At 42.6% G+C, this 13367-nt stretch overlaps 1 protein-coding gene across 2 annotated transcripts; it reads right to left on the bottom strand.

Annotated features, from left to right (window-relative positions):
* Positions 1-1397: 1397 nt before the first annotated feature.
* SPINK2 (serine peptidase inhibitor Kazal type 2) lies at positions 1398-13146 on the bottom strand. 2 transcript variants are annotated; one of them, XM_070410277.1, is made up of 5 exons: positions 13034-13146; positions 12007-12050; positions 6520-6599; positions 3285-3394; positions 1398-1716 (listed from the first exon to the last, which is right to left on the bottom strand). In XM_070410277.1, the coding sequence occupies exons 1-4, from the start codon at positions 13086-13088 to the stop codon at positions 3292-3294; spliced, it is 282 nt and encodes a 93-aa protein (XP_070266378.1). In that variant the 5' UTR covers positions 13089-13146; the 3' UTR covers positions 1398-1716; positions 3285-3291. The 2 variants fall into 2 exon arrangements, with proteins under 2 accessions (XP_070266378.1, XP_070266388.1); XM_070410287.1 differs by lacking the exon at positions 6520-6599.
* Positions 13147-13367: the final 221 nt, after the last annotated feature.

Raw genomic sequence — 13367 nt, 5'->3', positions numbered from 1 at the left:
TTACAGTGGTTTCTATGTGCCAAGCACTGTGCAAAGCAGTTTCCTCACAGCAGCTCCATAAATTGAGCATTACCCCCAGTTTCCAGAGAAGAAAACTGAAGTACAAGTAAGTGTTGGAGTCAGAATTCGAACTCAGGTTTAGGTGACCCCAGGAAGCCATATTGTTTCCACTGCACACTCTCCCAGACACCTCTTACCTCATGCCTCATGGTTTCCTGGTACTATAATCATACACTTAAAAACAGGACTTGATTCAAAACCCTCTACCTGGACCACATTATTATTCTAAATTAATCCCTGGTCACTTTTATTATTGTTTTGTTTATTCTTTATGTTGCATCAAGCTCTAAAACAGGGTGTCTCAACTTCAACATTTTAGAAAAGTTTGTTGTTTGGAGTAGTCCTGTGCATTGTAGGATGTTTGGCAGCATCGGTGCCTCTACCCACTACCTACCAGTAGCATCCACCCTCCAGATGTGACACCAAAAATGCCTCTACACATACTGCCAAATGTCCGTTGGGGGCAAGTCACCCTGGGGTTAAACGCTGCTCTAAAAGGAAGACAAGCCAAACATCTGCATTGACAAGGAAGGAAAACTGTTTTGAAAGGAGTTATTGAGCCTGGCTGGCATGGCTCAGTGGTTGAGCATTGATCTATGAACCAGGAGGTCATGGTTCAATTCCCCATCAGGGCACGTGCTGGGGTTACAGGCTTGATCCCCAGTAGGGGGCCTGCAGGAGGCAGCCAATCAATGATTCTCTCATCATTGATGTTTCTCTCTCTCTCTCCCTCTCCCTTCCTCTCTAAGATTAATATATATTTTTAAAGGAGTTATTGAATCTAGTAAATATTTTAAAACTTTTATCCTCACCTAAGGATATTTTCCCATTGATTTTTTAGAGAGAGTGGGAGGGAGGGAAGGAGGGAGGGAGGGAGACAGAGAGAGAAACATCGATGTGAGAGAGACACATCAATTGGTTGTCTCCCGCAAGCACCCCAACTGGGACCAGGGATTGAGCCTGCAACCCAGGGACATGCCCTTGACTGGATTTTAACCCAGGACCCTTCAGTCCTCAGGTCAATGCTCTATCCACTGAGCCAAACCCACCAGGGCATACATTTTTACTTGCATAATTCTTTGACTTTACCAGCTCAGGTTACAGTCAGCTCCATGTATTTCCGTTATTTGCCATGTGCAGAACACTGTGCTAGTTACATATCCCTACCCATGATGCAGGGAGATGGTGAACTAAAATTAATCTTGCCTCTCAGCAATGACTCCACTTCTCCCATCGTGAAATTCACCTTTTCTTGAGAGGAAATGAGCCACCCAGAGGCTGCTGCTGAGTGAGAATGGGTAGTCAATAGAGAACAGCAATAATTGAACAATGCTGACTTTATTCCAACTAAATAAAGCAATGCACAAGCCACCTGAGCAATAAGCTTGACTCAAGGGGCAAAAGCCAAGAAACAACGATTTTGTTTTGTTTTGTTTTTTGCTTTAATCATCAGTTACTGCACATGGTTGTCTTCCACATCTCCTCTTGGAAAACGTGAGTTAACAAATCTCATGCAAAGAAACATAGGAAAAGAGAAAAAGAGAAAATGCAGTTCATCTAGTGTGTAGTTGAAGGTGGTTTCTCCAATTTCTCTTCTGTAAAATGCTCCTTCAGCACGGTCCATTTCGGATTATTTTTATATCATGACCATCTTCCCTGCAAATTGAACAACCATAAAAACACATTTATTACCTAGCATACTGACACTGTCCCAGTACTTATATTAAAAAGACCCATGTCAGCCTGTTCAGTATGGCTCAGCAGTTGGACATCGACTCAGGAACCAAGAGGTCACTGGTTCGATTCCCGGTCAGGATACTGGGTTGTGGCCTCAATTCTTAATAGGGGGTGTGCAGGAGGCAGTTGATCGATGATGTTTCTCTCTCATCAATGTTTCTATCTCTCTATCCCTCTCCCTTACTCTCTCTCTAAAAATCAATCCTATATAATAAAGGGCTAATATGCAAATCGACCAAACAGCAGAATGACCAGTCGCTATAATGTGCACTGACCACCGGGGGCAGATGCTCAACACAGGAGCTGCCCCCTGGTGGTCAGTGTGCTCCCACGAGGGAATGTTGCTCAGCCAGAAGCCCTGAGCCAGGCTCACGGCTGGCAAGCGCAGCAGTGGTGGCGGGAGCCTCTCCTGCCTCCGTGGCAGCGATAAGGATGTCCGACTGGTGGCTTAAGTGGGGAATGGGCCTAAGCCATCAGTCGGACTTCCCCTGAGGTCTGCCGGACTGCAAAAGGGCGCAGGTCGGGCTGAGACCTCCCCCCTCCAGTGCACGATTTTCATGCACCTGGCCTCCAGTAAAAACATATCTTTAAAAAAAGTCCTATGACTTTGTATATTACAGTCCTTCTTGGGCAATATCTATGTAATCATTTTTAAAGCTAAATGAAAAAAACAATGAGGGTGAAAGCCCCAACTCTGTCATTTTCTTCTCTACCCATACGGTACAAGGCACTAACCCCAAAGAACCACTCTGAGAAGACCTAGGAACAGTGATGACGAACCTTTTGAGCTCGGCGTGTTAGCATTTTGAAAAATCCTAACTTTACTCTGGTGCCGTGTCACATATAGAAATTATTTGATATTTGCAACCATAGTAAAACAAAGACTTATATTTTTGATATTTATTTTATATATCTAAATGCCATTTAACAAAAAAAAAAAAATCAACCAAAAAAATGAGTTCGCGTGTCATAGGTTTGCCATCACTGCCTAGGAAGCTCACTGAAGACTGAGGTCAGAGAATGGAGCCCTGAAATGCAAAGCAGCATACCTGAGAAGAGTCACAGTCCCTCAGCCAGGCATAATACATTTAAGATTTGGCATTCTCTAGGTAAAGTTATTAACATCTATTGCCCAACTAATGCTGCAGGTTACACAGGTCACCAGCACATGCCCTCTGAATTCAAAAGAACATTTAATATTCCACAGAGTTTAACTATTAAATATACTCTTAATTTTGGAAAATCACCCATCCATGGATAGTAACATAACTCGATTATCCAGTCTACAGTTGCACATGTCATTCCCCAACTTCAATCTATACAATGCACTGAAGGATTCTGGTATATTTTTAAATGTCAGTGTGAAAACAGAACTACTTATGTTGCAGGTGATTCTTATATCCAAGAAAGGAGCCACTACTTCGTAAGTAATCAAAATTCAAGGACAAAAGAAACTGTGGCCATTCTACACTGTAAAAATATGTTACCTGATTTTCATGCACAGAGTACACTCGTTGGCATAAGTGGACATGTCGCTTCCACATACAGGGTTAAAGTCTCTGGGACATCCTGGTAATCTATATTGATTACAGTTTGGCTAGAAAAGAGAAAGGAGAACAGAAATTAGAGAGCCACTTGAAACACCTAGATTTCCTAGAAACACCCTAGAAAAATCTATTTTACACACACAACAAAAAAAATGGTTTTTCTAATGCAAAAATCAGATGCAATGTTAAAACACTGGTTCAATACCAATGTAAATAAGAAAAGGTTAAGTTGGCTGATTTTTAAATGGAAGCCCAAGGCATGCCACCATGCCTACTTTATTATCCTCTAGCCGCCTAATTAGTACTTCACTACTATTTCCGTGTGAATATTCTATTACAGGCACCTTAATCCCTTGGCATAATGCTGAGACACACTCAGGAAGCTAATCTTTTAGTCTGGACTTTTTAAGATACTGGCCTTTAACCACCAGGACTGAAGAAAGCAGCATGCCCTGGCCGGTGTGGCTCAGTTGTGCGTCATCCCCTGCATTGATAGGTGGCTGATTTGATTCCTGATTATAGCACATGCCCGGGTTGAGGTCTCGATCCCCAATGAGGAGCGTACAGGAGGCAGCCTGATGGATGTTATGCTTCTCTCTTCTCCCTTCCTCTCTCTCTAAAAAAAATCAATAAACTATTAAAAAAAAAAAAAAAGAAAGAAAGAAAGAAAGCAACAGGTTCAGAATGAGACCTTAAGGGTTGTTATGGATTGAATTGTGGCCTCCCCAACAAGATATGCTAAAATCCTAACCTCCAGGACCTCAGAATGTGATCTTTTTTGGAAATAGGGCCTTTATACAATAATCAGTTTAAAACAAGGCTATTACAGTGGGTCCCAATTCAATATGACCGATGCCCTTATAAAAAGGGAAAATTTGGACAGAGTCACGCACTAAGGGAAAATTACATGAAGACTGAGAACACCATTTACAAGCAAAGGAATGGCTGAGGCTGCCAGGTACTGGGAGAGAGGCATGGAACGGATTCCCCCTCACAGCCCTTAGAAGGAACCAACCCTGCCAACACCTTGACTTTGGACTTCTAGCCTCCAGAACTATGAGACAATCAATTTCTGTTGTTTAAACCACCCCCGTCCATAGTATGTTATCACAGCAGCCTGAAGAAACTGATATGGGGTCATGGAACTCAAGCCTCTGATTTGATGGAACTGAGGCCAGAAAGATACTCTGTCTTGTTCTTAGTCACTAGTGTCCAGCAAGGCCAGGACTGGAACTAGTCACCGTGATAAGACTATGGTGCGCAGAGTTCCACTTTAACAAAAGGTTAAATATATGGCCTGCTGTGTTTCTGATATATATATATATATAGAGAGAGAGAGAGAGAGAGAGAGAGAAAGAGAGAGAGAGAGAGAGAGAGAGAGAGAGAGAGAGTTGACAATGCAAGGGGGTTAAGGGCACAAACCTCACATACAGTCAAAAATCCACATATAACTTCTTGCTCCCCAAAACTTAAGGAATTTTATTTGTTTTGGTAAATGGTATTCACCTTTCCGCCTTCAGAATAAAAGAAGCCACCCGTTTTAACTATCTGAATAAATGAAATGGATCTTTCTATTGATATAATCTGGATTTATAAAGACGGAAGCAGCGCTGGCGATGGGCCAGACTCTAAAGGCAAGAGGTCTTGTTGGCCCTTGCCATCCTCTGCTCAGCACGCCACGCTTCATCTAGAGCATGATGTGTTCTTGCCGCACCAGGCTCACTAAGATGATGCCGTCTAGGGCTGCTCTCAAAGGCAGAGAAGATACCCTCCTATCCAATGAGATTGGGAAAAGTAGTAGTTGATCATTTGATTGAAAAAGTAAATTAAAACAAAGAAACAATGATTAAAAAATAATACATACTCTAAACATTTTATCCTAAAACATAAGTGGAAATAAAACTGCCCATCTTTTTTTTTTTAATTTAAATTCTTTATTGTTTAAAGTATTACAGATGTCTCTTTTTTCCCCTCATTGACCTCTCCCCGCCCACCCCCAACCCCCAAGCACATGTCCTCACCCCCCTATTATCTGTGTCCATTGGTTATACTTATATGCATGCAAGTCTTTTGGTTGATCTCTTACCCGCCCCCCACCCCACCCCTCCAACTGCCCCTGCCTTCCCTCTGAGGTTTGACAGTCTGTTCGATGTTTCTCTGTCTCTGGATCTATTTTTGTTCATCAGTTTATGTTGTTCATTATATTCCACAAATGAGATCCTGTGATATTTATCTTTCTCCAGCTGGCTTATTTCACTTAGCATAATGCTCTCCAGGCCCATCCACGCTGTTGTGAATGGTAAAAATTCCTTCTTTTTTACTGCAGCGTAGTATTCCATTGTGTAGATGTACCACAATTTTTGAATCCACTCATCTATTGATGGGCACTTAGGCTGTTTCAAAATCTTAGCTACTGTAAATTGTGCTACTATGAACATAGGAGTGCATATATCCTTTCTGATTGGTGTTTCTGATTTCTTGGGATATAGTCCTAGATGTGGGATCACTGGGTCAAATGGGAGTTCCATGTTTAACTTTTTGAGGAAACACCATACTGTCTTCCATAGTGGCTACACCAGTCTGCATTCCCACCAGCAGTGCAGGAGGGTTCCTTTTTCTCCACACCCTCGCCAGCACTTGTTGTTTGTTGGTTTGTTAATGATAGCCATTCTGACAGGTGTGAGATGGTACCTCATTGTCATTTTGATTTGCATCTCTCAATGATTAGTGACTCTGAGCATTTTTTCATATGTCTCTTGGCCTTCTGTATGTCCACTTTTGAAAAGTGTCTATTTAGGTCCTTTGCCCATTTTTTGATTGGGTTATTTATCTTCCTTCTGTTAAGTTGTATGAGTTCCCTGTAAATGTTGGAGTTTAAACCCTTATCGGATATAACATTGGCAAATATGTTCTCCCATGCAATGGGCTCTCTTGTTGTTTTGTTGATGGTTTCTTTTGCTGTGCAAAAGCTTTTTATTTTGATGTAGTTCCATTTGTTTATTTTCTCCTTAATTTCCATAAAACTGCCCATCTTTTCATGTAAGACAATGAATAAGTAATGTATTTGGTCATCTATAATGCTAGGTGGGATCCTATGATTAAGGTTAGGCCAATAATTTGTGGAATTATTGTGCAGTAGCTTCTGGGAGCCTTAGTATTTTTAAAAAGCTGTCACCTGTCTTCTGCTTCTCCCCACAATTTGGATTCTTCTTTGTCTGTTCCTCCATCCTGCTGCTGGGCACACGGAGCACTCACCTTTGGGCCAGGAGGACAAAGGCCACATTTCAGGAGGGCAGCAACGGGCACTGTTATTTTAAGTCCTCGTTAGGTATAGTTGAATCTAATCTTAATACAAGAGATAAGACCTTTCCTTCGAATGTTTCAACCAAGTAGAATTCTGTGGATTATCACTGTAAAACTCATAAATAAACCACCTAGAATTTCCTGCTTTGGTTTCTTTAAAACAGGACTTCTCAACCCCTATTCACATTTAAGACCAGATAATTCTTTCCTGTGGGAGGCTGTCTTTGGTCTTGTAGGATGTTTAGTAGCATCCCCGTTCTCTCTCCACCAGTCAAATGACAGTCTAAGTGTCTTCTGGAGGCAAAACCACCCCCAGTTGAGAACTACTGTTTTAAAATACAGTGAGAATTTAAAGACACTTGTAAAAACAACATACTATACAATTTAAAAAAAAATTTACTGTTGTTTTATCTACACATAATTCAACAGCAATTTTTTTTAACAATTTGTCTTTTAGCAAGTCTTTCAAAAGCATTCAACACAGTTCTCATATGGACGACAACTTTGTTTCTTTACATTCATGTTAATATTTTCTGTACATTTTTAAGTAAAATAAAACTGGCGACTGGCCTATCAGGCTTGTGAACACACACATTTGAGTCTTGGTACTACAATTCCACTGTGGGAAATAAAGTCTACTTTATTACTAGAGTGGTCGATATGCTGTGGGAATTGTTCAGAGAGAAAGGAAAGGGTCATTTGTTTGTGAGGTAATTAAGTGGAGGGTATTTGAATGAGCTTTTATACCCTTGACAAGTAGCCCGAGGTGGATCCACAGAGGGCTGTATGTGCATGTCACCTTGGAAGCTGGTTAAAAATACAGATTTGGGGCCTCACCCCAGACCTACCCAATCTGAATCTCCAGGGGTAGAATCTGTGTGTCTAGAGGTCCTTGAATTCTGATTCAGCTAGGACTGGATTTAGGAACCACTGCTCCCAGTCATCTTGACATTCAGTCTGCTCTACTTGATGAAAGCTAAGGAAAATGCACAAAGACACACAATTCCACTCACAGTTTCAGGGAACTCCTTGTGCTACCTTTCCTGCCTCCCCTTTATAATTAAGACAGGTCTTGCTATGTCCTACTCTCTCAGAGATGACCAGGTAAACAGCTAGCGAACCAAAATTAATCTATGCCTGAAACTCAGGTTTTTGTTATATTTGAGAAGAGTTTTCAAATGCTTTCATCTCAAAGAATGACTAATATATGACTTTTGATGTCCTTCAGATCTTTGAGCAGGGGTGGGCAAACTTTTTGACTCGAGGGCCACAATGGGTTCTTAAACTGGACCGGAGGGCCGGAACAAAAGCATGGATGGAGTGTTTGTGTGAACTAATATAAATTCAAAGTAAACATCGTTACATAAAAGGGTACGGTCTTTTTTTTTTTTTTAGTTTTATTCATTTCAAATGGGCCAGATCCGGCCCGCAGGCCGTAGTTTGCCCACGGCTGTCTTTGAGGAACCTGCCCAGCTGGCAGGCAATGTTGGGTGCCAGTCTGTTTCAGGTCTGTCTGAGTCTCCTGACTTCAAAGCTATGTTTGGATACCTACCATGTAACTATGACATTGGGGTTACTCACTTCCTGGATTTTCTCTGATCTGAGGTCTAAGGCTGTATGAGCAATCACTTTTCACCCTTATCAATGAGGTCAAATAATTTCATTAATAAAGTATTCCCAATAAACCCTTACTTTTATTCATTTACCCAAATTTGTGCCAAACCGGGGGGGGGGGGGGGTGGTGGCGCTCAGACTAGGTTTATCATCTAGGGAGGCTCTAAATTATACCCCACAAGAAGCCAACTGTAGGAAGTCGCCCCTGGCAGACAGTTCCTCAGAGCTTCAGAAGTCTCTCTGTCTGGAAGAAGGCCACCTGGCAAACTTACTTATTCCTCCGAATCCTTTTCATTTTTATAGAAGGATGTGATATGCTTTTAAGTAATTCTCTGAGCTTTACACTCTGAAGCTTTTCCTCAGAAAGGTCCTTATATACTTTAACAAATATATTCCCATATTTATTCATTCAATAAATGAATACTCTAAGATTTTAAGATAGGTGTTATAAGAAATTTATAAGAGAAATTTAACAAGAGAAGTTAAGAATTGCCCTAGCTAGTTTGGCTCACTGAATAGAACATCGGCCCGTGGACCAAAGGGTCCAAGGTTCAGTTCCAGTCAAGGGCACATACCTCAGTTGCATGCTTGATCCCTGGCCCTGGTTGGGGCACATAGGGGAGACAACCAATTGATGTGTCTCTCTCACATTGACATTTCCCCCTCTCTGTCTCTCCTCCTTCCCTCCACTCTCTCTAAACATCAATGGAAGAATATCTTCAGGTGAGAATTAACCAAAAAAGAATAATAATAAAAGTTAAGAATTATACACTGAAAACTACAAAATGTTATTGAAAGAAATTAAAGACCTAAGTAAATGAAAAGACATCCCATATTCATGATATTCGTGGATCAAAAGACTTAACTGTCTTAAGACAGCAATAATCCCCAAATTGATCTCCAGGTTCAATACAATCCCTATCAAGATCTCAAATGCCTTTTTTTTTTTTTTTCAGGAGAAATTGGCAAACTGATCTTAAAATTTAAATAGAAATGCAAGAGGCCCAGAAAAGCTGAAACAAGCGTGAAGAAAAAGTTGGAGGATTCACACTTCACCATTTCAAAACTTACTATGAAGCTACCGTTATTAAAACAGTGTGGCACTAGCATAAGAATAGAAGGGCATAAGCTATGGGAAAGCGTAGAAAGGTACAGGTAGAAACGGAGGCTGAAGTAAGGACATAAAACATTCTCTATGGTAGCTGGGAAGTCGCTAGATTTTGCAGAGACATGCTGTACTCAGAGGAAGGATTCTGAAGAGTCATTGCAGCAGCAGTATGTAGCAGGAGCAGGAAAGTAGAGATACTAAAGATTGAAGGAAATCGCCTGGAGGGCTATTATGCTAGTCTGGGTAAGAGATAATAAGGGCCATAAACTGGAGCAGTGGCAATGGAAACCGGGAAGAAAAAACAAAGGTCTCTTGCATGATTCATCCTTTTAATAATCCTGTACAAAGAGAGCAGGGTCCTGTGGTATTTGCCTCCTGAGAGTGAGTGCCTCCTTAATTTTGCACTCTAGCCACCTGATCTACCTTACCCTAATCCCAGCCCTGAGAAAGAGGTGGGATTGTCCTCATTTTTCTGAAAGAAAATCAAACCCAAGAAAATTGAGTCATCTCATCAAGAAGTATTAATGGGCTGACAATTGGGCACTAAATAACAAATAAGACATCACCTTTGATCACAGGAGTAGAGAGTACAGTTTACCGGTGGGAAGACAGGCAATTACAATTCAAAGCTGAGATGGGGTCATGAAGAACACTGGATCTGCAGTCCAGCTGCTTGGGTTGCAACCATAGCTCCACCATTTCCATGTGACCGTGGCCAAGGGGATAACAATGACACCTACCTACTTCATAGCCTTTTAAAAGATTGAGTTACTACATATAAAACACTTAGAACAGTGCTTGGCACATGCTGAGTGGTATTTTAGCATTTCCTGTTGAAGGAAACCAGAATATGTTCCCTCCAAAATATGACTCTTTGACATAAAAACTATTTTGACCAAAAGGCAGTTTTGAAAGCAGCAATCCAGAAGAAGCTCCCTCTACCCTCCCCCCTTTCTGCCTAAAGGCAGGATATAAATTCTCCTTAACTGGATAGACTCTACTCTTATCAGCCCAGACATGTCATCAGAGGGATCTGCAAAAAAACCTTACCCCATTAGTTTCCTCCCATACATTTACTACCTCATTGTTTGCATCCTTGGAAGCTTAAGCCATTTGCGCTACAAATTTACTGCTCTTTGCTAAAGATAGTGTTCTAAGCCATCTCTTTGAGTTACTCTCTCTACATGCTCCTATGTATATGTGCAATGTACATGTTAATAAATGTGTTTGTTTTTCTCTTGTTAATTTGTCTTTTGTCATAAGGACCCCAGCTGAGAACTTAGAAGGGTAGAGAAGATATTTATTTTTCCTGCCCTACACTATCATAATGATGACATTGCAGTCTAGGTTGAATGGAAACACAAAAGAAGTACATTTATATACACTGTGGAGAAAGAAAATAAGGTGGGAAGGCTTCCTAGAAGAGGTCTAATCTAAATTGAATACTCAAAGCTACCTAGCCCAGGTCAATATCCCATATCCAAAATAATATCTATCTATCTATCTTACAAGGTCATTGTGAGAATTGACTGAATATACAAATGGACAATGCCACACCAGATATTAAAATAGAAACATGACCTACAACCTGCAGCAACCTGCCCAGGAAACCAACTCATTATGTAGAATAACCAGACCAGGAAGCCAGCCTGCTCTAAGTCAGACTTGGAAGAAGTCAGATGGCTACCTATAGTGACTGACCAAGAAGCTAAACAGGGGGATGCGGGAAGAGACTGGACAAAAATCGTGCACCTATGGATGATCACAGTGGAGGGGGGAGGTGGGAGGTGGGGAGGGCAGAGGGCGGGGTGGGAACCGGGTAGAGAGGAGCTATGGGGGGGAAAAAGAGAAACAACTGTAATAATCTGAACAATAAAGATTTAATTATTTTAAAAAACAAACAAACAAAAAAAGAAGCTAAACAATAACCTCTGTAACTTTTGGCCCCAAATGGACAGGATTTGATTAATAACTGACAACCTCCCTAATTTTTGTCCCCACTTCCAACTTAGGACCAATCAGAGAAAATCAAATATGCACTCCTAACCAACCACATGTCCAACCCATGCACTATTTGCTTTTAGAACCAATCAGAGAAAGCCAAATATGCACTCCTAACCAATCACATGTCCAACCCATGCACTCCAACTTCCCCATGCCAACAACCTCGAATCAGGGCACACCTGAAGCCTTCCTTTCTCCCACTAGAAAGCTTTCCCACGCCTCCACCTTAGTTGAGTCTCTGCCAAATACAAATGGCATGGCTGATTCCCCTGTTACAGCAAGTTCTGAATAAATAGCTTTTCTTTATTCTCATTCGGTTGATCTTTGTTTGCTTCCACTGAATTTAATTTGAGAATGTACTGTACAAAAAGTCGACTGCAAGGCATAACTATTAAGTCAAGGACTTTCTGAATCATTAGAGGAAGTAGTGAAGGAAACAAAGGCCTGAGGCCTTCAAGACCTGAGCTATTTTCAACAAAAAATTTACATTTTTTTATCTGTATTGCAAAGCTTCTGATTTCTAAAGCAGTCAATAGTTTCAAAAGTATTAGGTCAAAACTGAAAGCTAGCCCCCAACCCAAACTGTTGTGGGCTTCACTGTATTAGAAACAGTATAAGCGGTTTCCTACTTACTGTTCTATATCCTGAAGGATGACCAAATTGATTGTTCAGAGAGGCTGAAAGAAGAAAACAGACATTTAAAAGTATGTGATTAAGGTCAATTCTTGCAATTCCGGAAGGGAGAGGGATAGCTAGAAACATCGATCAGCTGCCTCCTGCACACCCCCTACTGGGGATGTGCCCCCAACCAAGGAATCGCGCAACCAAGGAATCGAACCTGGGACCCTTCAGTCCGCAGGCCCACGCTCTATCCACTGAGCCAAAAACAGTTAGGGATGTAAAGAGCTTTTAAAATCCAGCTTGTGATCTATCTAGGGCACACCTTCCTTTCCCTCCAGTACTTAACTTCCTTGAACCATCCCCTCTGACCCCCACACCCACCTCCAAAGGATATTCCGTTGTTTTTCTAGCACCTCTCTTAGCAGGCACACAAAGAACTTTTGGTGTGGGTTCCATAACTGACCGCCCCAATAGGTTTGCTTGAGAAAGGACTACGGAGCTATGGAATAAAAGTCAGAGAAGTGGCTCCTAATAATTCACAATATTCTTTCCCTCTGCCGCTCAGGGTAATGAGCACACAACTTAGCATTAGGTGCACCATCTTAACTCCGTTGTAAAAAAGGCTTCGAGTCCGGCTGGACTGAAGCCCCTTTCTCATAAGCCACAGACACCCCGATGCGCTTGGCGATCACCATTCCTAATTCCCATACATCTCCTGCTGGGGTTCAGCAGGGCCACTGTGTACGCCAAAACCCTGCGCCTTGTCTTGAGCTCCAGAAATCTGCTTTAAGGGAGAAAAGGCAGACAGCAGGGTGTCACCAGAAGGAGCTGGGAATGAAGTCCTAGCAAGGGGGTCCCTGGTCCTCAGCCACCCCCCTCACCCCCACATTCCTCAAGGACCGCAGCGGGTCCAGGAACCGCCAGTAACGGGTGCTTGGAGGGACGCCAGGGACGCCGGGATCCAGGCAGTCGCCAGCGAGACTCCCTCTCATTACTCCTCCACAAGCCGGGTGCGACCACGCTGGCTGGCGAGCGTTACCTGCCAGGTGCGTGGCCAGAAGCACCAGCCCCAAGCTCATCGCCAGCAGCGCCATCCTTCCTCCTCCGCCTGCGGTCGGGTGCTGCGCGCGAGACACGTAGGTCGTGCACAGGTCGGACCTGCGGTGTGGGGTGAGGGAGGGGCGGGACCGGGAGGACAAGAAGAGGAGGAAGAACGTGAAAGGGAGGAGGGAAGGGAGCGTCAGGAAAGGATGGGTAGGGGGGGAGCCTGGGAAGAATGGGGGAGGGGAAGTAAAGGATGCTGCTAGGCTAGCCCCCTATCGCCCCCCTTCCCCTCCCCCTCCCTGCGGAGGATGGGAGTAAATGATTAAGGG

Source organism: Myotis yumanensis, unplaced genomic scaffold (assembly GCF_028538775.1).
Source record: "Myotis yumanensis isolate MYYU_CA2020_CCGP unplaced genomic scaffold, mMyoYum1.0.hap1 SCAF_1, whole genome shotgun sequence".
In the NCBI taxonomy this organism is placed as follows: domain Eukaryota; kingdom Metazoa; phylum Chordata; class Mammalia; order Chiroptera; family Vespertilionidae; genus Myotis; species Myotis yumanensis.
The sequence above is the reverse complement of the archived record's forward strand: the minus strand, read 5'-3'. Positions and strand labels throughout refer to the sequence as shown.

What these genes read in the sequence shown, in the direction of transcription:
- SPINK2 (XM_070410277.1), bottom strand. Translation starts at nt 13,088, where the DNA reads ATGGCGCTGCTGGCGATGAGCTTGGGGCTGGTGCTTCTGGCCACGCAC. An exon ending in ATCCTTCAGGATATAGAACA is followed by an intron (nt 6,600 to 12,006) that starts GTAAGTAGGAAA and finishes CCTGGCCCAAAG; the next exon opens with GTGAGTGCTCCGTGTGCCCA. An exon ending in TGGGGAGAAGCAGAAGACAG is followed by an intron (nt 3,395 to 6,519) that starts GTGACAGCTTTT and finishes TCTCTTTTCTAG; the next exon opens with CCAAACTGTAATCAATATAG.